At 41.9% G+C, this 25,620-nt stretch overlaps 6 protein-coding genes and 1 long non-coding RNA gene across 9 annotated transcripts; 3 read left to right on the top strand and 4 right to left on the bottom strand.

The window, feature by feature from the left end:
* Positions 1 to 6,074: 6,074 nt before the first annotated feature.
* Positions 6,075 to 6,614, bottom strand: LOC6565024. Its single transcript, XM_032738535.2, has one exon. The coding sequence runs from the start codon at positions 6,588 to 6,590 to the stop codon at positions 6,168 to 6,170; it is 423 nt and encodes a 140-aa protein (XP_032594426.1). The 5' UTR covers positions 6,591 to 6,614; the 3' UTR covers positions 6,075 to 6,167.
* Positions 6,615 to 6,781: 167 nt separating this feature from the next.
* Positions 6,782 to 17,185, bottom strand: LOC122322878. Its single transcript, XM_043216451.1, has 3 exons — positions 16,930 to 17,185; positions 12,546 to 12,849; positions 6,782 to 6,904 (listed from the first exon to the last, which is right to left on the bottom strand). The coding sequence occupies exons 2-3, from the start codon at positions 12,735 to 12,737 to the stop codon at positions 6,782 to 6,784; spliced, it is 315 nt and encodes a 104-aa protein (XP_043072386.1). The 5' UTR covers positions 12,738 to 12,849; positions 16,930 to 17,185.
* On the top strand, positions 8,119 to 11,542 carry LOC116805605. Its single transcript, XR_004365287.1, has 2 exons — positions 8,119 to 8,742; positions 10,780 to 11,542. It is a non-coding gene; the product is annotated as an uncharacterized LOC116805605 (long non-coding RNA).
* On the bottom strand, positions 13,327 to 15,552 carry LOC6565042 (histidine--tRNA ligase). Its single transcript, XM_032738534.2, is given in 6 exon segments — positions 13,327 to 13,794; positions 13,861 to 14,481; positions 14,552 to 14,980; positions 15,062 to 15,277; positions 15,357 to 15,474; positions 15,476 to 15,552. Coding segments are annotated over 6 exon segments (1,650 nt in total). The 5' UTR covers positions 15,538 to 15,552; the 3' UTR covers positions 13,327 to 13,590.
* A 427-nt stretch (positions 17,186 to 17,612) lies between the features above and the next one.
* LOC6565189 lies at positions 17,613 to 19,093 on the top strand. The gene is made up of 2 exons (XM_001990937.3): positions 17,613 to 17,982; positions 18,195 to 19,093. The coding sequence occupies exons 1-2, from the start codon at positions 17,667 to 17,669 to the stop codon at positions 18,911 to 18,913; spliced, it is 1,035 nt and encodes a 344-aa protein (XP_001990973.1). The 5' UTR covers positions 17,613 to 17,666; the 3' UTR covers positions 18,914 to 19,093.
* A 496-nt stretch (positions 19,094 to 19,589) lies between these two features.
* On the bottom strand, positions 19,590 to 23,146 carry LOC6570902 (histidine--tRNA ligase). Of its 3 annotated transcripts, XM_032742289.1 has the most exons (6): positions 22,894 to 23,072; positions 21,603 to 21,712; positions 21,329 to 21,544; positions 20,819 to 21,247; positions 20,128 to 20,748; positions 19,590 to 20,061 (listed from the first exon to the last, which is right to left on the bottom strand). In XM_032742289.1, the coding sequence occupies exons 1-6, from the start codon at positions 22,985 to 22,987 to the stop codon at positions 19,858 to 19,860; spliced, it is 1,674 nt and encodes a 557-aa protein (XP_032598180.1). In that variant the 5' UTR covers positions 22,988 to 23,072; the 3' UTR covers positions 19,590 to 19,857. The 3 variants fall into 3 exon arrangements, with proteins under 3 accessions (XP_032598180.1, XP_001997112.1, XP_032598179.1); XM_001997076.2 differs by lacking the exon at positions 21,603 to 21,712 and having other exon boundaries at positions 22,895 to 23,146; XM_032742288.1 differs by lacking the exon at positions 22,894 to 23,072 and having other exon boundaries at positions 21,603 to 21,823.
* Positions 22,731 to 25,097, top strand: LOC6570901. The gene is made up of 3 exons (XM_001997075.3): positions 22,731 to 22,769; positions 23,621 to 23,942; positions 24,155 to 25,097. The coding sequence occupies exons 1-3, from the start codon at positions 22,746 to 22,748 to the stop codon at positions 24,877 to 24,879; spliced, it is 1,071 nt and encodes a 356-aa protein (XP_001997111.3). The 5' UTR covers positions 22,731 to 22,745; the 3' UTR covers positions 24,880 to 25,097.
* The last annotated feature ends 523 nt before the right edge of the window (positions 25,098 to 25,620 follow it).

Genomic DNA, 25,620 nt, shown 5'->3' with positions numbered 1-25,620 from the left:
CTTGTATTTATTTAGCGATGTTTGTTGTACAATTTGCGCACAGGAATGTGGTTGCTATTGTTGTTCCTATTGTTGTTGTTGTTGTGTTCGTTTCGTTTGTTTTGCTTTGCTTTGTTTTGTTTTGTTTATGCTTTGAACTGTTGTTGTTGTTGCTGCTGCTGCTGCTGCTGCCCACTGCGCTAATTGAGTGCGAATTTTAATAGTCGCACTAAACGCATGAAAGTTTCTGCTGCTTGCACACGTGCAGAGCGACAGGGAGAGCGCGATGTACACAACAGACCAACAGAGAGGGAGAGAGACACAGAGAGAGATAGAGAGAGAGAGTGGGAGTTGAGTCGTATGCGCGATTGATTTACCGTTGATTGAATTAGTACAGATGGCGAGAAGAAGGCGCTGCTAACGAGCCAAGATCAGCGGCAACACGCCAGGAGTGCGAGACAGCCACAGCCAGAGCGAGAGCGAGAGCGAGAGCGAGTGACGAAATGACTGTGAGATCGAGATCGAGAGTGCGAGTGCGAGTGCGAGAGAGCGAACCAATGACCGTCGACACCTGCAACAACACACACAAAACACAAAGCACAAGCACACAAAACACACGCGAACTGCGAACTGCGAACTGAATTCGACTCAATTAGTTAGCTCGTAAATTTGCATACATATTTTGTAAATAATTGCCCCGCAGGGGTTTGGGGGGCAGGCTTGTGGGGGCGTACACGCACACAGATGTTGTTGTTGTTGTTGCGGTTGTTGTTGTTGCTGTTGTCGGTGTTGTTGGTGGCGGTGTTAGTGTTGTTGCTTCCGTTGCAGTTGTGGCACACACTCATATGTACATTCTACACACACTTGCGTAAATATCTTAGACAACAAAAAAAATATAAAAAATAAGAAATTTTGTATTTTGCTTAATTTGATTAATTTGATAAACAATGCGCATCGTACTTTGTACACAAATAATAATTCGTATTTCGCGTAACGTAACGCAACGTAACGTAACGTAACGTTTGTTAGTTTGCTGCTATTGCTGCTCTTGCTGCTTCTACTGCGCGCACACACGACCGCCAGCGCCGAAGTTCACTTGACGAATGCGACGAGGCTGCATGAATGAAAACCGAAAAGCGGCAAAACTGTCTTGTTGTTGTTTGTGTTCCTCTGCTGCTGTTGCTGTTGCCGCTGCCGCTGCTGCTGCTGCTGCTGCTACGGATACGGCTATTGCCATGCCTGTTAAGGTGGTTGCGCTCTGACGCTCTCTCGCTCTCGCTGGCTTATCAGCTGCTGTTGCTGCCGCTGAGACCGGCATTTGCAGTTGCTGCTGCTGCTGCTGCTGCTCTGGCTGCTCTGGCTGCGACTGCGATTGCGATAGCTAATGCGAGGGTTGTTTTGGCTTTTGCGCATTTTCACTCTGCTGCCCCTGATTGTATGTGTGTGTGCGTGTGTGTGTGTGTGGGAGGGGGGAGGTTTTCTTGTATTTGGTTCAGTGTTATTTTTTTTCGTGTTTGTACTGATATGCTTTTGGAGCTTCGCTGTGATTGGATGCCAATCGTTCTGGCACTTGGCTGCCAGCCGCCTATCGCAGGTGCCGGCCAACGAGGGTAGCAGTTGCAGCAGGACCGCCAGTCCGTTAACAGCGCGCTGTTAGGCGCACACCTGTGCGTAGGAGCAGCTCACTGTTAACAGAGGCTGGCTGTAGGTGGAGCCAGGCGCTGCTTAAATACAGTAAATATGTTTACAATAATATTCAAGCCAATTCGCAGTTTCCTTTTGGTTTTGCTGTGACACTTTTTTCCTTTTCTTTTCTTTTGTATTATTATTTTTAATTAAATGACAAACCCTTTTCAAAGCACCGCTTTCATCGTCACGTCTCTAATGAGTTAACAAAAATGTAATTTTTGATTTGACTTGGACTATTTTAACGGGGTTGCTTGCAATGTTGCTGCTGCTGCTGTTGTTGTTGTTGTTGTCATTTAGCCATTTATTATTTTGCACCTCGGACTGATTTGATTCTTGTCGGTTTACCAACCAACTTGACAGATATCCTGCTCTCTATCTGCCTGCACTGCAGCAACCCCTTCTTCAGCGAGTCCATAACAAATTTGTTGTAAAAAAAATAAATAAAAATAAACAACAAAAATAATAGAATAAAAATACGAAAACGTCGTAGAGTGAAACGCATTACCCGTGGACAACCACATAATGAATTGGCTGCATAAATAATAGGCTCAAACTACTTAGGATAAGCATAGCACACGCACCCAGGACACACACACACACAGAGGGCTAGGAACACAACGAATGTACCGCAACCCCCTGGACTGCATCCCTTTGGCAGGACGACTGCTGGCAAAGAGCAGCATTATTCATATATAAAAAGCCAATTAAAAATTTATAATAAGCCCCGCGCCAAATGCAGCAACCCCCAAAAATGAAATAAACAGTAAGCAATGGGCACAGTGGAATTCAAATGCTATTCGTAACCAACAAGTCAATAGCGTCAGCTTGATTTGTAATATTAAAAAAATATACCATGTGTATATATAATCATCATTATTTTGCTTTTGTGGTAAACATTATTGGTTGAGTTGTTTAGTAAAATATGTAAATCTAATCTTTACCCCTTTATTAAAACAAGTGAAAATGATCATTATTCACGGCTCATTTTGATTTCGATTTGGGTCAGTCATGGCCCACTGTGCACAGTCGACCTCAAAGTGAAAGCTTAAAAGCACATGAGCATTGTACACAGGATTCGTCCTGTCCAAGCACTGATCTGAACTTGGTATTTTTGAGCTGAAGCACAGCTCGGTGAACGGGGGTGTGGTGTTGGGTGACGGTTGAAGGTTGTGGAGTGACGGTTGAGGGGTGAAAGGTGAGGGGTGAGGGGGTCACACACGCATCCAGCGCTAAATTAGATGTAAAATAATGAACATTTCAATTAAAATAATTAATATTATGGAGTGCATGGCTTTCTGGCCCTGACAATCGCCAAGGCAGATGAGTTCAAGATTCTGCGGCTGCTGCAAGTCGAAGCCCGGCCACTAAGCACTCAATTAACCATTTTAATGTCTATGATGGGGCTGATGTTATGTTTGAAGCATGTGCAAACGGGACAGAAATGAAGCAGTGTGTGAGAAGGGGTGGGGGTGGGGTGTGTGTGTGTGTGTGTGTGTATGTGTGTGAGAGTTAAGCGATGAGCCAAGGCTTTTTAATTATAATTAAACATGCGAGAGAGCAAGAAAATGCTTAGGTGGATGGTATGACATGGTCTCGGTACGATATGGTATGGTATGGTATGGTGTGGTGTGGTATGGTGTTTCTATGGCTTGGCATAATCACTTAGGCGCGTGCAGCGCAGCATTTAAAATTAATTCTACTCAAGTGCGTTTTTCGGGCCGGGCCTGAAAGAAAACACGTGGCACACGTGAAGCTGATGCCTGAAAGTGGAACACCGGCCAGGGGGAGCTGATGGGCTGCGATTACCGTTAGCATTTTTGCGAGCGAAACAAATTGCACGCTAATTGCTCATGTTCAATTAAAAGCAAACTCGAACACAAACGAAACGAATCACAAAACAAAACAAAACAAAACAGAGCCAAACAAAACAAGACAAACCAAAACGAAATGAAACGAAATGAAACGCCGCTCTGGAATTCGGCCACACTGTGTGCTTTCCCACAAGAGCGCGCCCGCGTGTGTGTCTGTCTGTATGTGTGTGTGTGTGTGTGTGTGCGTGTGTGTGAGCGCAAGAAAGAGAATGGGAATGAGAATGAGAAGAGACAACACACAGCACAGCAGCACAGCAGCGCAGCAGACGCAGCAGACAGACAGACGCTGGCGATGCTTTTTGTTTTGGTTTTGATCCTTTGCGCAAATAATTGCCTAATTGTCTCTGGTCGGGGCTTGTCAGTAGCACGCATTGTAGCTGCTGCTTGTGTTGTTGTTGCTGCTGCTGTTGCTGTTGCGCATGCAAATGGCAACGCATATTTCTTCCACAAATCCATTTTCATCTATTAATTGGCAGACCTCTGCAGCTGCTTGCTGGCCAGGACATAGGACATCGCTTGCCCCTTTTCCTTTTTTTTTACACAATTAAGCGCTTGTGCAAATACAAATCGAGACCAACAATGCTGTTCTCAACGCTCCACTTACATACATATGTAAATATGTAAATTTTCCACTCGAATTTTTCGATTTACTTGTGGGATTTCTTTCGAAGCGTTTTCACAGCACATCGCCAAGATAATCGTGTTGGAAAACGTCGAAATTGTCTAATTGGTTACATAAGCATTTCAGAACCAGTTTTGAGTACCTTAAATTGATTCTGACTTTAGCGCATGAATCTTCTTTACAAATCACTGAAAAACTACTGCCTGGAATAATGAATTTATTTTTTTATTATGATTATTATTATTCACTACACATGTGATAATCTTATTTTGAATTATATTAGTCCATTAGATCAGCTTTATTTGTTTAATTGAAGAATGGCAACTTTTGTTCAATGACAGAAATGCATTGTTATTAAATTACTGTTTTAAATATTCGAATGCATTCGAATAACACGTCGAGTTAGCTGAAGCCTTCTTTAAAAGGCGATCGACCACTTTCCTGCTCGTGTGAAGAACCAACTCCATTACGTATGTACTTTCATCAGGCTTACTTTTTCAAGACGCCTGTCAATGATTATAAAGTTCAGACACTGCCGGCCGCACTTTCTGCAACAACGTCTTCAACTTGCTAATTAATTTGCATACAAACACACACACACACATATATATATGTATATTTACATATGTATGTATGTATACAGCACAGCAATTAAATTGGAATAATATTTAATTTTTTTATTATTTAGTTAACATTTTCGTTATTGTTGCCGTTGCAATAATTATATCCGTTTGTCGTCAACATATTGATTGCCATTCCTAATATGTAATATGTAAACGAGTGGCAAAAACCACGGCGAGGACGCATCAGCCAATTGACAAACTTGCGCATTTTTGGCAGCAGTTCGTGTGGCTGAGCGTGAATTTGATATGCGCCGTGTATGGGGAACACATGAGAGAAACGCAGCGCTTTCAGCGCGTCTAATTGCGTTGCATTGTGTGGCAAACAGTAGCAGCAGCAACAGCATCAGCGGTATCCAATTCCAATACATAATTTATTAGCTGTGACTGTGAAAGTGGACCGGGTGCGCAATGCACTTTAAAATTGCCATTGCTTGATCTCAGTTACGGCCACTTTTAAGCGGCGGAGGCAGCGGCAGAGCGCATTTGCAACCCATGATAAATGATAGGGCGACGCCTACGCGCGTCAAGGGTTGTCGCCGTCGTTGTTGCTGTCGCATTTTGCGGTACGCCGCAACGCCGATCAAATGGCTGATAAGCGGTTGACAACGGCACCGGCACCGGCAACGGCAGCAGTGCCTGCGACGTGGCTGTGGTTGACACTGCAAACGGTTGCAACCGTCAAAATTAATTAGAATTTTCAACAGAAAAAAGAAATGAAGAAAGCCTCATGCGAACCACTGCGCCCAACCCTAAATGCCCTTCATCTGTTGCAAAAAGGAATATTCACATGCTGCAAACACATCCTTACGTATCTGTATCATGTACAATATGTTTATACATTCTATAAATATTCAGCAAATATAAATTGCTCTTTCTGAATATTAGATAATAGACAAAAAATATAATATATATATATATATATATGTATGTATATATATATATATATATATATGTATGTGTGTACAGATGCGCCGGCTGCATAGAACAGTAAATGGAATGCGCTCGGTTAGGGTAAATTGGTAACGCCAAGCGCTAAATTGAAATCAGTACCAAAACAGTAGCAGCAGGAGCAAGTAAAACAAAATACAAAAAACGATCATTAATCATCAAGCCAAAAGGGTTGACGCGCTTAACAGCTAACAGTGCCCGAAATACAAAACACCGCTGCAAAGTAACGGGAAAAAGAACACACACACACATACTCGCTCACCCAAAATGAAAAAACAAAAGGGTGGCTTGACCGGCGCCAGAACATAAACCAAAAGCCAAAAACAACAACACCAAAAAGCGTACTTTTTTTTTACCTTTATTTAATATCTACTTTGGAGAGTACACAGCATCAAGAGGTGATTTAATAGCTAGCTTATGCGCCTCCTTCAGCTACTAATGCTCCTCATCGTATGAGGATTTCAGCATGGACGCTAGAAGCTGCCCACTGTGGTTTTTAACCATTTCGCGCAGTGTTTCTGCAGACTGTGGATCCTTCATCAGTGCCGCAATGGTATAATCGTTTATGGCCGGATTATCCATGAGAGATTCGTTCAGCAGCTTGCAGCAGCGAAGAGCGCGGCGACGCAGCCGCGCATTGGAAACCTGCTCATCATCATCGGCACCTTCGCCGCCCTCAGCCAGATACTGTACGGCCAGATTGAGATTGTTATCGGCATATTTGAGCGCAGCGCGTGCCTCGCTCACCGGATAACCCATGGATATTAGGTGCTCAAGTTGGGGCGTTACATTTTCAACGCTTTCATCTGCCTCCGATGAATTAGCGATCTCCTTTTCTTGTTTCGCAACGCTTGACATTCTGATGATAGCGCAGCTTTTGAACTAAATTTACGCAGATATTAATTTAGAGAGGGCACACCCCATGACCGCCAAATATCGATACATAATAAGCGTACTCCCTTAATTCAATTAACAGAAAATCTTAATCGCCACCATTCATTTTGTATAAATTTGTAATATTAGACATACAATTTTTATGTGGTTTCTTTCTAATTAAGTCCATGACTTAGTAAAATTGATGAGTATGTAATTTGAACAATGTACTTTATGAAATAAACAGCTGATATCGTTTCGGGAATGCCCTTTCCACTGTGATCTCTTCCAGTGGCGAACTGTGAAGTAAAAAAAAACAGCTGAGTATCGTTCGCAGGCATCGAGTAGCTTTAGCGCGCACATTTAAGTTTGTTGTTCGAAAAACCACTTGGATAATAAAATGTTGGCAACAATTATATCGCGCGCGCACAAACACACGAATACACAGCTGCGCTGGGCGGCTGTCTTCGTTTGGTTTGCTATTTATGCGTTGCACAATTTTAAATAATCACCCCGTTGGGAAATTTCATGGAAAGTCCAACGGAACACACAATCGAAACCCTTTCGCTTCTCTTTCGTTTAGATTGCATTACTTTACTATTCGTACGCGCTTATACGAATGTATGTGTTTGTTGTTTACACTGATTTATTGCTATTTTCTTGTGCTTTTCGGTTAACTCTTTGTTTATAAGCAGCCCAGGGACAAACAAGTGGCCCGTAAAAAGCATTTTGCCATACCCTCATCTATCACAATTTCTTGCTACTGTTCTAACATTTTTGGGTTTAAAAACGCATTATTTCGCTTTTGGTAATTGAAGTTTTTAGTTTTCATTAGCCAAAGCCGGCCCATGGAGAGAGTGACAAGGGACGACAGTGGGCGCATTATAATAAATGGCTTACACACACACACAGACATATGACATATAAAAATATGGTATATATGTTTGGATTTGTATTTGTAAAAAAAAAGTTCTTCATTCTCAATTTGCATTGTTCAAACTGTTCACGCGCAAGCTGCTTGTCAGCCCTGGCAACTGGCGCGCCAAAGCAGAAGAGCAGCAGAACGTAAACCATAAAAGAAAACGTAAGTCGATACTTTTCGTATGGTCGCGCACACGCACGTACTATTGCAAGAATTTTAAAACGGAACGGAACGGATATCAAAAGTTTCAACTTGAGCATTTGAAATATGGGCAAAACGTGCGCTGACATCGACAGGGACATCGACATCGATAGTTATCGCAGCGGCTTTCGCAATTGTTTGATTTTACAAATGGCAAAATCACTTAACACACCGTTAACACCCACATTAGTTGTACTTGGGCGAACACACACATACACCATACACATATAAAATACGCGCGCCTGGAAAATGTGCAGTGCTCCACTTACGGTTTCTTTTCAATTGCTTTGAAGTAGAGATGAGTCCGTGTTCTGTATTTTTTTCACAGCACGTGCCCACTTAAAACAAAAAATTGTTCTAGTAGCTCAAAGTTACTAAAAATAATAATAATAAAATTATGAAATAAAAGATGAACGAAAATATGTACATATGCATGTGCAAAGTAGTGAATGAGTGTTGGCAAACAGTAGCGCGTGTCGTGTTTGTGAGATTCTGTCGTGCGTGCTTCCACTTTGTGGTTGGTGGCTCACGCGACCATCACTACCTTAAAGCTACCCCATGGTAAATGGTATTGGAACTGGGGACGACTGGGCACAGGGATCATAATCGAATTAAATGCAATGCCGACAGAACTGAAACGAGAAAGTCATTAAAAACGCAACGCTAACAATTGCACGCAAATTGTTTGGTTGTTTGGTCCCTGCAACAGTTTTTCCCTCTCTCCCGCCACTTACACCCCGCCACCCGTTGTTGCTGCTGCCGCCGCTGCTGCTGGTCGTACATTACACACAATACCTACACACATGCATACGTGCGAAAAACTATGAATGGAATTCAGGAATTGGAATTGGAATTGGAATTGGCAATTGCACGTGGCGTGCTGGTTACCCAAGATAAGCAACTGGCGACGCGTGCCCCGCCACTGGAATGCTCGCTCTCTCTTTTTGCCTGTCTCTGTTGCACTCACTCGGTTAGGAAAGATACCTATCATCGGATCTTGGTGAGCGGCAAGCGGTAAGCGAGTGCGTTGCGTATTTATGACTCGAAATCGGATTGGCAGATTCATTTTCATCACGATTATCGTTATTAATATTATTAGTGTTTGCACTAAGCAGCTGACTTTGCCTTATTGTTATTCTTCATTTCTTGCGCTTTTTTTTTTGGAGGCGTTGAACTGTGAATTGGAAAATTGAAGCTTAACGCTGACGCGGCCCGGAAGATAACCGATCTAAAGCGGCTTTAGCGAAAATTCAACTTTCAATTGCGTTTCAGTTGAAAGAGTTACGAATATTGGTTTTTTGTGTGAATTAATCAATAGCGCATTACGAATAAGCTCTTCATAGAATTTAAATGATCTTACATCTTTGTGTTGGTTTTTTACAATAACTTTAACTTAAATCTAATGTTAGACAAATGATTAGCTCAACGCAATTGTTTTTTCTAACGATGAAATTTGCAAATAAAGAAATTACAATATTTCTTTTAATGATTTCACTGAAAAAAGAAAACACAATTTAATTTTTTGTATCTTAAAAACATTTGATTCAAAGCATTTTCTGCAATAGCTTATAATTTGTATAGCCTCAATAAACAAAAAACACTTTTTGGTGTATATGTTTGGTGGTTTCAACCCATCAAATTCAGTTTCCCGCACTAACAATTCGGTGGCAGTTCTCTCCACTCGGTATACACTTGATATTATGCAAATTATGCGGCAGTTCTAACCTAGGACAACACACATTACTTTTCACTCGACGCCAACCCCGAAGGAGTGGGCTCCCCGCACCGCACCGCCCTGTCCACGTCCACTAAATGGTTCAGCCAACGACCTGAAGCCCAATCATACTTTTATACATACATACATACATATGTACACGACGTTTGTTCATAAATATTCATACAAATTATGTTTGTGCTTTGTGCATTTTTGGTTACAATGAAAATGGAAAATGAAGCTTAGCAAATCACAAATTTATGTGGCAATCCATCAATGCCAGCCCAAAAATGTAAAAAGAATAGGCAACAATTCCGCACAAGGGGGGCAGCAATTGCAGTGCAGCCACTGCCACTGCCACTGCCACTACCACTACCACAACCACTGCCACTGCCACTAATCGCTTCCCACGATCGAGTTGAGCGCACAACCAACAAATTCAATATGTAAAATTGCGCCTTCATTAATCCGTAAATTAGAAGCATTGAATGATATCAGCTCAACTAGCTGGTTGACTGCTCTGCCGCTGGCAAACGTCCTCTGCACCGCTCCCCTCACCTTGCCCTTGCCCTTGCGCTTGGCTTCTCCCTCGTCATCAAACGGGTGACTATAGCTGGTGCTGACAAACAAGCCGCGCATTTGAAGTGCACCCTGCAGCCCTACAACAAATCACTGCACACACACACACACACACACACACATACACGCAAACACATTGGGAGAAACACACACACACACATGCATTGAGAGTTAAACTGCAGAGCCACGTCATCTAAGTACGAAGGGCAATCCCGCAAACCCAGTACCACCACCACCACCAGTAAAGAAAAAGCGACAGCAAAGCCGCCGCACAGTGGTCAAATGTGGCCTTCATGAGTTCTCAAATGTATAAAACATCGAAATCTATGCAAATTATTTACTTTCATTAATATATATAGGTGAAAGCGTTCGATGCTGTCAGCTCGTGTTGAACACCCTGTATAAGATTATTAATCATTAGATACAATTACAAAAAATCTTTTGAACTATGTTTCGTGCACATTAAATAAATATATTTGTATATGTTTTAAACTATTTCTTAAAAATCACCTTCCACAGCATTATAAAGATATCGTAAAGTGTGTTACACTTTTTGCTATGTTCATTTCACAAAGACTTATTTAGACAATTAATTCGAATTGGCAGTTAAGAAAAACATAACAAATATTCAATAATTTTAGCATTTAGATGAATATGGACTATGAACTCGGCGTGGATTCGTGGTTTTCCGAGAAGTCTGGAAAATTATAATGAATTCGTAGAAATAATTGCATTAAATTAAATTATTTTATTTGCAGAGAGCGACAATAGTAGGGGAACCACTGTGGCTACAGTGGCATGTCAACGACAAAGACAACAAAGATGGCAAAGGATGACACATGAACTACAAATACAACATTAGCGAGGACAGAACAAAAAAAAACTAACAAAATGTTGGGCAGTCAAAACGAAACAAAAATTAAATGAATTGTATATTAAAACTGTATTAGTCAAAGTCGCCTGCCTACCAGTTTGCCTGCCTGTCAAACTCAGCAACGCATCCTGGGTTAGGTCATTTGAATGAGACGGCTCTTCCCCCAGTCACCCTCCCCCCATGCTCGTGGTCCAAATTGTACGCACTGAAGCATGAAAAATGCGGCGACCACAGAAGCAGAAGCAGCATCAGCAGCAGCATCAGCAGCAGCAGCAGCATCAGCCGCATCAGCATGAGCAGCAGCCAGGACGAGCCATCGGTGGAGGGCAGAACTCAATTCGAGTGTAAAAACGAGGCGAGCAGCCGCCGCCGCCGCCGCGAACGTTTGACATTTTCGTGTGCATAATTAAATTACGCAACGCACAAAATGATGGAAATGATGAAGAAAAAAACAACAACAACCGGCAAGGGAGATACATTTTCAGATCGATTAGTACAGCTCAAAAATAATAATAATAAAAAAATTATATGTATATTTTTTGCACAACTGCTTCAGCTGCACATTATGAACATTTTTGAAAATTAAGTCAAAAATTGTCTGCAATTTCAGAAAACTGCAAGTAAACTGTTTCGAAGCTCTAGATTCATTTTCTATTTGTTTTTTTTTTTCTCCCTTGTGGAGTGTATTATAATTTTGTGGTATCATGTGTAACGCACCCCCTAAGGAGTATATATCCTAGCCGAGTCGATATAGCCATGTCCGTCTGTGTGGCTGTTTTCTTTTCATACACCAAGTGTTTTGAAAATGTTGAAATCCCCTACATCTTGATGAAATTTGGCACATATGTAGCTGTCTCTTTGCTTCGGTCACTCAAGACTCGACGTCCAACTTACTTACTTGATTGACTAGATCTCAGCAAATTAACTCTGGCTTACAGTGGATATGACAACTGTTCTTTCTTGTTTATAAAAAATACGTTTTTTTTTGTAATCCGCTTTGTACTAGAAGATATGATTATAGTGAACCGATTTAGCAAGCTAGTTTGAAAACTACAAATTTCATGTAGTGACTAGTTACAGAAATGGAGTATTCAATTGAAGTACAATCAGTTTCAGACATTATATAAAAACAAAAAGAAAATAAAATAATAAACCATTTAAACAAATGCACTTTGTTTTCCTTTCAACTCTCTGTCAAAAAGATATAATTTTAATAGTTTCATTCCTTAGCAAAATTTAATGTTTTGGTGGATTAAGAAATCTTGTAAATATTTCTTATTAATTAATTTAAATTTACATATTACATTTTATTCAGTTTACTTTTGTACTTTCTGTATTTTTAGATGCTTACCGATATTCGTTGACACTAAATAAATAAATAAGGACAATCGTAAAGATCTGTAAGTCTTTTTATTTATATAATCAGAAATTGATAGAAATTTCAAAAGAGTTCATAAATGAAAAGACCACACTTTTGCATTGATTAATGAAAATAAAGCTAAATCTTATTGATGAGATGATCGTGGATCTTCCGCTATGGTTTCACTTTCCCTAGCCCATAGGTGCCACATATAGTGAATTTTCCATTCTGGAGTTCACTTCTCTGACGTCATATCAGCTCAGGTATTATTCTATGGTTTGTGCACTCACCTTAAAGCCAGACGTTGTTGCCGCAGGATTTAGTTCGATATTAATGTTGTTCGGCTCCATTATGAGGCCCAAGCTCTGCAGATTGCACGCCTCAGGCATTTGCATGGTAGGCGTGGGCACCTTCAGCACAGCAACTGTGCAATCGATGCTGCTGGCGCTCACCGTTGCCGTTGCTGGCAGTGTCTCAGGCATCCTGTTGTTTTGATAAACCAATCAATTGTTGTAGCTCCTTCTCCTGGTGCTATTGGAGTTTCTTTTTCTCCTTCTCCGACTCCTTCACTATCTCAACGTCGCCTGGCAGGCACTGCAAATATAAGAGCATAATACTGATTATTGTGGCTGTTCAAGTCCACCCACTTACAATCGCTCAACTAATCGATTTTTGCCAAGAACACTAATTTCTCACATATATATATATATACATATATATATATACATATATATATATACATATATATATATATATATATATATATATATATATATATATATATATATATATATATACATATATATATATTATATTATATTATATATTAATTATAACAATACATTAACCGACTTATCCACAGTTGGAGCAAATGAAATATAATTTAACCACCAATAATTATATATACCAATCATAATTATACCCTGATTGTTTTTGTTTATTGATAAAACCCATTAAATTGATTTATGAACTCATTAAATTTACAAAATATGTTGTGTAGGAAACTAGACCTTCAAGCAAACTAGAATCACCTGTGGAATTTAAAATGTAAAATTATAGATAATTCGTTGATTTTGTATGAGTGCGAATACTTTTGTAGTTTATTTGAATTCTTCAGTTTTGGTATAAATTTGCTATAACTAATTCTCACAAATAAGTGGTAAGTTCGTATAACATAGTAGCACATGGATGCCTCCACTGAAAGGCGCAGCAGACGAGAGCAAATACAAAACATTTGATGCATTGACAAATGATGTAAAAACAAAACAAAAAAAATCTTAGAATAGTTGTAATATCGAAAGTTGCGAGGATTTGCCGATTAGATCGATAATTTAGCTATTTCTGCAGCCTGCGACGAATCTCGTCGGGCAGCTCGACCAGCGGCACACTGGACTCCTGCCGCGTGGTCACCTCGCGTAGCTTGACGATTCCCTGAGCCAGCTCGGAGTCGCCCAGTACAATGGCCAAGGGTATTTGATGCTCCTCGCAGTGCTGCAACTGGGCTAACAGCTTCGGATTTAGCTTGTAAGAATGCTCCGCCTGCGTATAGATACAAATGGGTTAGGCACAAAAGGGTTCATCAAATGCTTGACAAGAGCCACTCACCTTGATGCCCGCATCCCAGAGCTGGTTAAGCACACGCAGTCGCTGCTCGTGTAAGCCCTTGTGGGCGGAGGCGACATACACCTCAACATCGCTGGTCCGCAGCTTCACCTTGCTGGCGGCAAATTTAGCCTCCAGCACTGAGAAGATGCGTTCCACGCCGATTGAGACGCCCACACAGGGCACAGCCTTGCCCCGAGGATCGAACATGCCAACCAGATTATCATACCGACCACCACCGGCCACGGAGCCAACGGTGCCACCCTGCTCCATCGCTTGCTCGCCATTCTGCGACGATTTAGCTGGTGAGCCAGCAGGGCTTGGATCCACCTTGAGAACACCCTCGTAGATGACACCCGTATAGTAGTCGAGGCCGCGCGCCAGACTCAAATCGAAGCTGATGCGCTGCTCAAGTCCAAAGAGTGCACAGTATTTGAGCAGCAGCTGCATGCCCTCGAGTCCCTTGACTGCATTGGGAACCGCTTTCAATTTAGGATCGGCCAGCAGCTGCTCAACAAGGTCGGCTCCTCCACTGAGACGCACATATTCCCCGATTTTGTCGGCCGTAGCGCCATCTAGACCCTTCTCCTCCACCATCTCCTTCCGCACATCCTCCCAGGGTGACTGCAATAAATATGTAAATATATTTCTAAAAATCTATACATATACATATTTATATATTCACAAATGTTACCTTATCCAATTTGTCGACCGCAGAGCAGATGGCTCGGAAGCAGTTTGCTGGCACGCCGCATGCCTCAAACATGCCGTCGAGTAGCTGGCGATGATTGAGCTTAATCACATAGTCACCAATGTCCAGAGTATTCAGTATTTCGGCAACAATCTTAACGCACTCGGCATCCGCCAGCATCGGATCATAGGTGCCGGCAATATCGAAATCACACTGATAGAACTCGCGATAGCGACCGCGTGTCATCGCTGGATTATCGCGCCGATAGACCTTGGCGATGTGATAGCGCTTAATGCTGGATATCTTGTTCATGGCCAGATAGCGAGCCAGTGGAACGGTCAGATCGTAGCGCATTGATAAGATCTCACCACCCTGATCCTTCAGATCGTAAATGAGCTTCGAGTCCTCGCCGTATTTGCCCGTTAGCACCTCCTGCAAATGGTTATATGATTATACAGTTAAGGATTTCGTATTTCGGATATCGGGCATAGCTCTCCCGTTCACGTTTCTCACCTTTAGCTCAAAGACGGGCGTATCGATGGCCTCGCCGCCATGCCGCTTGAACACCTGAACAATCTTGTCCAGGACACCCTGTCGTAGCGTCATCTGCTGGGGCGCGTAGTCCCGCGTACCTTTCCGAGTTTTCAAGGTGAACTTTTGGTTGGCAGGCGTGGCATCGCCGCCGAGTGTGGCCTTCAGAGCCAGTAGGCGCGACACCTCCTCATCGATCTGCAATGGATAACAAAATTTCAGATTAATTGATTTATGCGTAGATTTGTCTATTTGGATAGTGCACTTAGATGCTAACCTTATGCATTTGTTGTTGATCTTGTAATTGTTCTTGTTGTTGCTGTTGTTGTTGTGCTTTCAATTGTTGTCCAATGCTTTTTGTTGACATCGCGCGTCTCGCGCTAGATGGCGCACTGGCTAAGGCAAGGTCACTGAAACGCAGCACTACAGCGCCACTGGCGGCCAATCGAACGCAACATTTTGGTTTTAACTTATAATTCTCGATTGCATTTAAATATTTTAATTGTTTCTCTATTTTTGCATTTTCAAACCTAATAAGCAACAACAATAAAAAAAAATCTATTAGAGCTGTGATTTCTACATTATTTCCATCTCTGCGATTAGTAAACGTTTTGTGTGTATGTTAGTGGTTTGCATGTAGAAGTGTGTGTATGTGTGTGTGCAGAAAAGAGAAAGAAACAATAAGGTCAACGAAATGATAATTTCAACACTACAAAATCATTGCGTTCTTTTGACCGCCGGTCATGACTTTTTTCTTAACTGCTTGATGTATTTTGGGCATGAAACATGTTTTCAAACACACACACTTGACACTTTTGTTCACTTGAAATTCGATATCGCAACTCGAAATTGGATCACTGCCAACTGCGACGCCGCGACGGCCTTGCCTCCACCTGAGCAAGACACCGGGGACATTTCGTTTGTTTTACTTAAAGCTGATTAAAAAAGGATAAACGATTTTAAGACACCCCTCCCAAATTGGAATTTTATTTCTTTCATATTGTCCTAGATCATAATGTTAAATTCAAATAACCATTACAAATATCGACACTATTTGAAACCCGCTTTAAAATATCGATGTATCGATATGTGAACAGCAGTCGACGACAGCGTTAAAAATAACAGCTGATTCCGCTCTTGAAGGCAATAAACGCATAAAAGTCAATAATGATGCAATTGCAGTGACATGCGACAAAAGGCAAAAGCGTTTCATTGTCATTTGCTGCCAAGCCGGTTTCAAGCAGCAATGTGCTGTCTCAGTGAGTCAGCCTGTCGTGAGTACGAAATAACACAATAACAACAACAAATAACATTCAGCATTAAAAAAGGGGGGCAAAACCAACAGAGTTCCAGGTGATGGAGAAGGAAGGAGGCGGCAAGGGTGAAAAGCTTAAGGACTGATAGAACGGCCGTCTTCAAATGAGTCACAAGCTCTGTTCTGCAGGATAAATTGCGAGTGCATAACAGAAACAACAATAACAGTACGCGAATGTGAATGTTGTTGTTTTTTTTATTTTATTTTATTGTTGTCAACACTGCTACCGATTGAGCTCTCTGTTATGTGCATGCAATCTAATTACAGAGCTCGAATGAAAAGCTTGCAACGCAGCGAAGAGCGCGACATAGGAGAGAGCCACTGTGTAATGTTTGTATGTATGAGGGCTGATGAAATACATAATTAGCATTACGAGTGCAACAGGGTTCTAATGTATGTGCATACATACTTAGTATGTTAGTGCTTGTATGTATGATAGGGCTCTAACAACGCCTGACTAGTGCCACTTATGCTGCATACAAATATTATTGTTTGCATCACACACACATTATTTATAATGTATTGTTTTGCTGACCTTCTCGTTGGACTCCTTCGACGCTTTCAGTTGACGCACAAGATCGCGTATCACTCATATTCCAAATGCCACAGCGCCAACGACAGCGGTAACACTAAATAAAACTTTGTTCAATTGGCAATATGTGTATTTAATCGCTAGTCTTCGGTAACTTCGCGCGGCTTGCAATAATTTGATTAATTGGTTGCCAACAAAAAATATGCACGCGTCCAGCCGCAAGAAACAGGGATGTAAATAACCCGAGTGCGTTAGCGCAAAAATGAGCAAGCAATGCGTAGAACGAGCAGCGTACGTAGTCAAAGAGCCAAGAGCGCATATCGATGCAAATGTTCTTTCAGCAAACATAATTACACTGAAATGCGAATAATTCCCTGGAGTTCAATTTAAGACTTGTTTATTTGAATCTAGATTAGTTTATAAGTGCTTAGGCTTGTAAATTACGAAATACTAAATAATAGTAGTAAATCATATAAATACTAACTGCAGCGCCATCTGCACCTTGCCATGTGTACTAAGGCTCATTTTCAGACATTTTTATACACTGGAATAACAACAGTTAAAAATGTTCGAACCGAATAAGGCATGCTTTGGATTTTATATAACGGTGTGCTTACTTCTATATTTTATTAATGGACGAGTGACACAAATATAAAAAAAATATTCAAAGAAATTTCCTTACGCAGCTTACAACAATAACAGCAAGAGTTACAGGTTGAAATACGCCTCCATAAATCAAAATGAAACAGAACAAATCCACTCAATTTGAACGCGCCAATAAAATAGCTGCTTACGACAATTTAGATACAGACGTCGAAAACGCCCGCAAATCATTAGAGCACACGTTGAAGTATCTCTCCGAATCAAATCACGATCCCGTTGACAGACTACGCGGGAAGCGTTCCAGCGAGGAAGGCATCATTGGCATTGGGGGAGGCAGCGGGAGTAGTCACCTTCATCGGGGCAAGCATCTTAACAAACAAGGAACGCCATCGAAATTTAAGGAAGGCGCAATAAACATGCCGCAAACACGCATAAGGACTCCAGCCATGCCCAGTGAGTAAGGCATGCTAATTGATTATCGAACTTTTCGGTGTTATTTGGTTTGGGTTTGCTAGTTTCGAATTACAACCCTCTTTTAATACGAATCAAATGGATTCAAATTATTAAATTTAAAATGCAGTAATTTTAAACTCTTGTTTTTGAATGATTAACTCTTTGTGAACCCCAATTGAAATCATAAAATATTGTCTAACAAATGTGTGCAGCTCGGTTGCAGTCCCCCCGTCGCAACGGCCTCTCGCCACGCGAAGATGACGATGACGATGACGATGACGATGACGTAGAGGATGGGGATGAGGATGAGGATGAGGTACGCAAATTGCAGATGGAGTTCGAGCACCAACTACAACAGGGGAAGAGTAACGGGGTCGGGAATCGACGCATCCAGGTGGGCGCACTTAAGCAACTGAACAGGCCCACCTACAGCTGCAGCTCGTGCGGCGCCAGATTCCACATTAAGTCGCTGTTGGGGGCGCATCGGCGCATCCACGACGACGATTTCAAGGTGCGCTTCCGGGAACGTCGGATGCGGGAGACCGTTAAGAGGGCCACAGCTAAAGTAGATAACAAACAGTGCAAGTTCTGTGATCGCATTTTTGATCTGGAGCGAGCGATGCGCATCCATCAGCTGTGCCATTGCACCAAGATAACGCCGCAGCAGCGGCGCAAGCTCGGCTACACGGATCTCGCCCACGAGAAGAAGAACGCCCCTCTGCCGTCGTTCCGGTGTCTGCCCAAGAGTCAAGTGTTGCCGCTGCATCAACTTGTGGCTGATCCGAGTATGCCTTATGTGGCACTCGGCCCGGATGCGATTAAAATGATTGAGCAGGAGCAGCAGCAGCAGCAGCAGCAGCTCCTCAAGGCCAGAAGGCGAACAACCAAATACACCGTTAAAGTTGCTGGCCCCCTGGGCCGTTGGCGTTAACCACAATAAAAACCACAACAACAACAACACATCGGATGATAAACATATTTTTCGTGCAATTGGAGTAGATTGTTGGCGCTCAAATTAACAGTTAACAGTAAACAGTTAACAGTCACACAAACCCTCAAATCATGAAATCTTTATTTGCAATTGCATGCAAACAAATTATGTTATAAAATTTCTGTGATTAAATATATAAAAATATGTGCATGATATAAATACATATCTGCATTGACTTTTTAGTATTCTTTTTATTTGATTTCGATATTTAATATAATTATAATAATAGTACATGATAAATGAGCTATAGTTCTTGGTTGAGCCCTATCAGGACTTCAGTGGTAGATTGTTAATGTAAACATAAGCAGAGCATGAATTAAAGAGGATTATGAAAATCAGATTAATAATTAAAAAAACAAGAAAGAACAATTACAATTAACTAATAACAAAACACACACATACAAAAATACACAAATGGAAATTTTAACAGTTAGGAGGCCCACTCTACGCAACGGCCTCTGCGATGAACTGCACCGGCTTCTTGCCAGACATATGAGAAGCTTGTGTGAAAACACCGCACAGGAAGTGCAACCTGAGGCAAGAAACCAGATAACTTCTCCCTTATGGAGAAGTTATGGTTTTTTTTAAATTAATATTTTTATAGAAAATGGGTAAGTTTGTTTTTGTTTAATGCGAATACTTTTGTAGTTTATTTGAATTCTTCAGTTTTGGTATAAATTTGCTATAACTAATTCTCACAAATAAGTGGTAAGTTCGTATAACATAGTAGCACATGGATGCCTCCACTGAAAGGCGCAGCAGACGAGAGCAAATACAAAACATTTGATGCATTGACAAATGATGTAAAAACAAAACAAAAAAAATCTTAGAATAGTTGTAATATCGAAAGTTGCGAGGATTTGCCGATTAGATCGATAATTTAGCTATTTCTGCAGCCTGCGACGAATCTCGTCGGGCAGCTCGACCAGCGGCACACTGGACTCCTGCCGCGTGGTCACCTCGCGTAGCTTGACGATTCCCTGAGCCAGCTCGGAGTCGCCCAGTACAATGGCCAAGGGTATTTGATGCTCCTCGCAGTGCTGCAACTGGGCCAACAGCTTCGGATTTAGCTTGTAAGAATGCTCCGCCTGCGTATAGATACAAATGGGTTAGGCACAAAAGGGTTCATCAAATGCTTGACAAGAGCCACTCACCTTGATGCCCGCATCCCAGAGCTGGTTAAGCACACGCAGTCGCTGCTCGTGTAAGCCCTTGTGGGCGGAGGCGACATACACCTCAACATCGCTGGTCCGCAGCTTCACCTTGCTGGCGGCAAATTTAGCCTCCAGCACTGAGAAGATGCGTTCCACGCCGATTGAGACGCCCACACAGGGCACAGCCTTGCCCCGAGGATCGAACATGCCAACCAGATTATCATACCGACCACCACCGGCCACGGAGCCAACGGTGCCACCCTGCTCCATCGCTTGCTCGCCATTCTGCGACGATTTAGCTGGTGAGCCAGCAGGGCTTGGATCCACCTTGAGAACACCCTCGTAGATGACACCCGTATAGTAGTCGAGGCCGCGCGCCAGACTCAAATCGAAGCTGATGCGCTGCTCAAGTCCAAAGAGTGCACAGTATTTGAGCAGCAGCTGCATGCCCTCGAGTCCCTTGACTGCATTGGGAACCGCTTTCAATTTAGGATCGGCCAGCAGCTGCTCAACAAGGTCGGCTCCTCCACTGAGACGCACATATTCCCCGATTTTGTCGGCCGTAGCGCCATCTAGACCCTTCTCCTCCACCATCTCCTTCCGCACATCCTCCCAGGGTGACTGCAATAAATATGTAAATATATTTCTAAAAATCTATACATATACATATTTATATATTCACAAATGTTACCTTATCCAATTTGTCGACCGCAGAGCAGATGGCTCGGAAGCAGTTTGCTGGCACGCCGCATGCCTCAAACATGCCGTCGAGTAGCTGGCGATGATTGAGCTTAATCACATAGTCACCAATGTCCAGAGTATTCAGTATTTCGGCAACAATCTTAACGCACTCGGCATCCGCCAGCATCGGATCATAGGTGCCGGCAATATCGAAATCACACTGATAGAACTCGCGATAGCGACCGCGTGTCATCGCTGGATTATCGCGCCGATAGACCTTGGCGATGTGATAGCGCTTAATGCTGGATATCTTGTTCATGGCCAGATAGCGAGCCAGTGGAACGGTCAGATCGTAGCGCATTGATAAGATCTCACCACCCTGATCCTTCAGATCGTAAATGAGCTTCGAGTCCTCGCCGTATTTGCCCGTTAGCACCTCCTGCAAATGGTTATATGATTATACAGTTAAGGATTTCGTATTTCGGATTTCGGGCATAGCTCTCCCGTTCACGTTTCTCACCTTTAGCTCAAAGACGGGCGTATCGATGGCCTCGCCGCCATGCCGCTTGAACACCTGAACAATCTTATCCAGGACACCCTGTCGTAGCGTCATCTGCTGGGGCGCGTAGTCCCGCGTACCTTTCGGAGTTTTCAAGGTGAACTTTTGGTTGGCAGGCGTGGCATCGCCGCCGAGTGTGGCCTTCAGAGCCAGTAGGCGCGACACCTCCTCATCGATCTGCAATGGATAACAAAATTTCAGATTAAATGATTTGTGCGTAATTTCAGATGCTAACCTTATGTATTTCTTGATGTTGTTGATCTTGTAATTGTTCTTGTTGTTGTGCTTTCAATTGTTGACCAACTTTTGTTGTTGACATCGCGCGTCCCGCGCTAGATGGCGCCAGCGGCAGGTGCCGGATGGCAGGGCCAAAGCAGAGGCACGGAAACGCAGCACTACAGCGCCACTGGCGACCAATCGAACGCAACATTTTGCTTTTGACTTTTACTTTTATAATTTCGATTGCTTTTAAATATGGTAATTGTTTAGTTTCTTTTTTGCAATTACTTTTTATTAAATCTAACAGACAACAACAACAATTAGGAAAAATTAGATTAGAGTTTCAATTTGCACTTTCCTATTTTTTCTAACTCTGCGATTTGTAAACAATTTCCCATTGATTACGGAATAAGTTAATTTTTTGTGTGTATAATGGAAAATAGGTGATGTTTGTTTTTCTGTTTAAGTGTTAAGTATAATTCCAAAATCTATTTTATATTTGAAGGCTATTTAAAAGCCGTTTTAAATATCGATGTATCGATAAAATGTGAATAGCGTAAAATAACAACTGATTCACCATTTGATTGCAATGAGCGCAATCAATACGATTACTGTAACATTGGAGAGGGAGGCAGCGTCATCAATATTTGTTGTCAAGCTGGTTCGAAGTAGCTTTGTGCTTTGCATTGCTTCTTCTTGCTTGATAAATATTAAAAAGACACAATAACAACAACAAATAACTCTCGGTAGTAAAAAAGGGGCAAAGCATTAAAGGTGAACGAGCAGATGAGGAGACGAAAAAGCAAAATGCTGATTGACCGACTTAATTTGAAAGAGCAAACTCTGATTCATAGTATCATTTGAGAGTGCACAACAGCAACAACAAAAATAAAAAGAGACGCTAATGTGAAAGTTGTGCTTTATGGTTTGTTGCTGCCATCGATGCCAATTAAGCTCTCTGTTATGTGCGTGCAATCTAATTACAGAGCTGAAATTCAACATTTAGAAGCTGCCAGCGCACCAAAAGACCACAAAATGGGGGAAATCCAATGCTAAGCTGAGTAATGTTGTCATTATGTTGCGTTCCCAAAAAAAAAAAGAATGATGTGTACAGCTGATGAAATACACAATTAAAATTGCGAATGCAGGACTGGCTCAAATGCATGAATGCAATTGTTTCAAAGTACGTAAATTCATAGATTGGGGCTTTGCCTTTATGTATGCATATATACTTATTTACATATATATATATATATAAGTTTGTATGTTGTATGTATGGCTACAAATGCTGTATATTGTGTTTCTGACCTTCTCTTTGGATTCCTTCGATGCTTTCAGCTGACGTACGAGATCGCCTTGCAATTTAATCTGTTCCAAAATTTGATCCCTAGTATCACTCATATTCCAAATGCTGCAATATCAAACAACAGTAGCACTAAAAAAAAAATGTGTTTAATTGGTAAAATCGCAAACTTTTTGTCAACTTCGTGCAGTTTGCAATAACTTTTATTTTTTGGCTGCCAAAAAAAACACACGCGGCCAACCGTAAGTACAAAGCACCTAAATAACCAGAGTGCGTTAGCGCAAAAGTGAGCAACATAAGCGCATAGGGAGCAACGTAACGTAATCTGAGCTACGAGAGAGCCAAATAGATGCAAATATTATTTTATCTAATATAACACAGAAAAGTTAATAAGTTAAATTTGAGACTTTCAATAACTAGACCAAGTCATTTTTGTGAGTTTTCAGAGCTTTTAAATTAATAAATACTAGTTTTTAAGAATTACCAACTACAGCGCCATCTGTACTTCGCTATACGTATCAAAATTGTGGTTTGCAACATTGTTGAACACTGCCACAGTTCAAATTGTTCACATTGAATTCAGCATGCGTTGAATTTGTATATTTGTCAAAACTATATTTTTTACTCTTGGAGAGGTGAAGAAATACAAAGAAATTCTTAAAATATATTTTTTAATCTGGAAAAAGTGAACCACATAATAAGAAATTTCTTTACACACATAATAACCATAGGTCGAAATGAAACACAACAAATCCACTCAATTTGTGCGTGCCACTAAAATGACATCGTGCGACAATTTAGAAGCAGACGTCGGAGACGCCCGCAAATCATTAGAGCACACGTTGAAGTATCTCTCCGAATCAAATCACGATCCCGTTGACAGACTACGCGGGAAGCGTTCCAGCGAGGAAGGCATCATTGGCATTGGGGGAGGGAGCGGGAGTAGTCACCTTCATCGGGGCAAGCATCTTAACAAACAAGGAACGCCATCGAAATTTAAGGAAGGCGCAATAAACATGCCGCAAACACGCATAAGGACTCCAGCCATGCCCAGTGAGTAAGGCATGCTAATTGATTATCGAACTTTTCGGTGTTATTTGGTTTGGGTTTGCTAGTTTCGAATTACAACCCTCTTTTAATACGAATCAAATGGATTCAAATTATTAAATTTAAAATGCAGTAATTTTAAACTCTTGTTTTTGAATGATTAACTCTTTGTGAACCCCAATTGAAATCATAAAATATTGTCTAACAAATGTGTGCAGCTCGGTTGCAGTCCCCCCGTCGCAACGGCCTCTCGCCACGCGAAGATGACGATGACGATGACGATGACGATGACGATGACGTAGAGGATGGGGATGAGGATGAGGATGAGGTACGCAAATTGCAGATGGAGTTCGAGCACCAACTACAACAGGGGAAGGGTAACGGGGTCGGGAATCGACGCATCCAGGTGGGCGCACTTAAGCAACTGAACAGGCCCACCTACAGCTGCAGCTCGTGCGGCGCCAGATTCCACATTAAGTCGCTGTTGGGGGCGCATCGGCGCATCCACGACGACGATTTCAAGGTGCGCTTCCGGGAACGTCGGATGCGGGAGACCGTTAAGAGGGCCACAGCTAAAGTAGATAACAAACAGTGCAAGTTCTGTGATCGCATTTTTGATCTGGAGCGAGCGATGCGCATCCATCAGCTGTGCCATTGCACCAAGATAACGCCGCAGCAGCGGCGCAAGCTCGGCTACACGGATCTCGCCCACGAGAAGAAGAACGCCCCTCTGCCGTCGTTCCGGTGTCTGCCCAAGAGTCAAGTGTTGCCGCTGCATCAACTTGTGGCTGATCCGAGTATGCCTTATGTGGCACTCGGCCCGGATGCGATTAAAATGATTGAGCAGGAGCAGCAGCAGCAGCAGCAGCAGCTCCTCAAGGCCAGAAGGCGAACAACCAAATACACCGTTAAAGTTGCTGGCCCCCTGGGCCGTTGGCGTTAACCACAATAAAAACCACAACAACAACAACACATCGGATGATAAACATATTTTTCGTGCAATTGGAGTAGATTGTTGGCGCTCAAATTAACAGTTAACAGTAAACAGTTAACAGTCACACAAACCCTCAAATCATGAAATCTTTATTTGCAATTGCATGCAAACAAATTATGTTATAAAATTTCTGTGATAAAATATTAAACGATACACAAGCATATAAACATAACACAGTTATTATTTTTTATTACCTTAAATTCTGGAGTCTGTTATTGGTTGTAGGTGTAGCAGGTGACGACATCTTTCACCATATTATAATTATATAGGCAATTGCAATATTTTTGTTGTTTAGTCATTGAGTAAGCTGTGAAAATCGCGGATCGTTAATTATTTGGTTATATTTTTTAAAATGAATTTGGAATTTTAGTCTGGAATGTACTGGCGATTTTTGTTGTTGTGGATAATGTTCTTTTTCTATTGGTTTTTCCGAATAATTGAAATGAATTTTAATAATCCCCACAGCAGCTGTCAACTCATCTGTACAAATAAAATAGGTAGGCGCGCTGTGCCTGACTAGGTCATACCCTGTACCCAGCTTACATGGACTTATTATCCAACCTTATACTCTGCCATGAACTTGGCTACATCCACCCAGAGATCATTGTGTTGGCCAAGAATATACATACATCCATTCATTTTTCGAACACTTTTTAATTGACACCCTGTAGTAATTTGAATTTATATTCA

The sequence above is a fragment of the Drosophila grimshawi genome, unplaced genomic scaffold, assembly GCF_018153295.1.
Source record: "Drosophila grimshawi isolate 15287-2541.00 unplaced genomic scaffold, ASM1815329v1 contig_1006, whole genome shotgun sequence".
Lineage (NCBI taxonomy): Eukaryota > Metazoa > Arthropoda > Insecta > Diptera > Drosophilidae > Drosophila > Drosophila grimshawi.
This window is presented reverse-complemented; position numbering and strand designations above follow the sequence as displayed.

Excerpts from the sequence above, each read along its gene's own strand:
- LOC6565024 (XM_032738535.2), bottom strand. The coding sequence starts at position 6,590 with ATGTCAAGCGTTGCGAAACAAGAAAAGGAGATCGCTAATTCATCGGAG.
- LOC122322878 (XM_043216451.1), bottom strand. The coding sequence starts at position 12,737 with ATGCCTGAGACACTGCCAGCAACGGCAACGGTGAGCGCCAGCAGCATC. Across the intron at positions 6,905-12,545 it reads CAACAACGTCTGGCTTTAAG|TTCGCCACTGGAAGAGATCA; the intron begins GTGAGTGCACAA and ends TTTACTTCACAG.
- LOC6565189 (XM_001990937.3), top strand. The coding sequence starts at position 17,667 with ATGAAACAGAACAAATCCACTCAATTTGAACGCGCCAATAAAATAGCT. Across the intron at positions 17,983-18,194 it reads AAGGACTCCAGCCATGCCCA|CTCGGTTGCAGTCCCCCCGT; the intron begins GTGAGTAAGGCA and ends AAATGTGTGCAG.
- LOC6570901 (XM_001997075.3), top strand. The coding sequence starts at position 22,746 with ATGCATGAATGCAATTGTTTCAAA. Across the intron at positions 22,770-23,620 it reads ATGAATGCAATTGTTTCAAA|GTCGAAATGAAACACAACAA; the intron begins GTACGTAAATTC and ends TAATAACCATAG. Across the intron at positions 23,943-24,154 it reads AAGGACTCCAGCCATGCCCA|CTCGGTTGCAGTCCCCCCGT; the intron begins GTGAGTAAGGCA and ends AAATGTGTGCAG.
- LOC6570902 (XM_032742289.1), bottom strand. The coding sequence starts at position 22,987 with ATGAGTGATACTAGGGATCAAATTTTGGAACAGATTAAATTGCAAGGC. Across the intron at positions 21,713-22,893 it reads GAAGGAATCCAAAGAGAAGG|TGGCGCCATCTAGCGCGGGA; the intron begins TCAGAAACACAA and ends GGCACCTGCCGC. Across the intron at positions 20,062-20,127 it reads TCTGGGATGCGGGCATCAAG|GCGGAGCATTCTTACAAGCT; the intron begins GTGAGTGGCTCT and ends ATCTATACGCAG.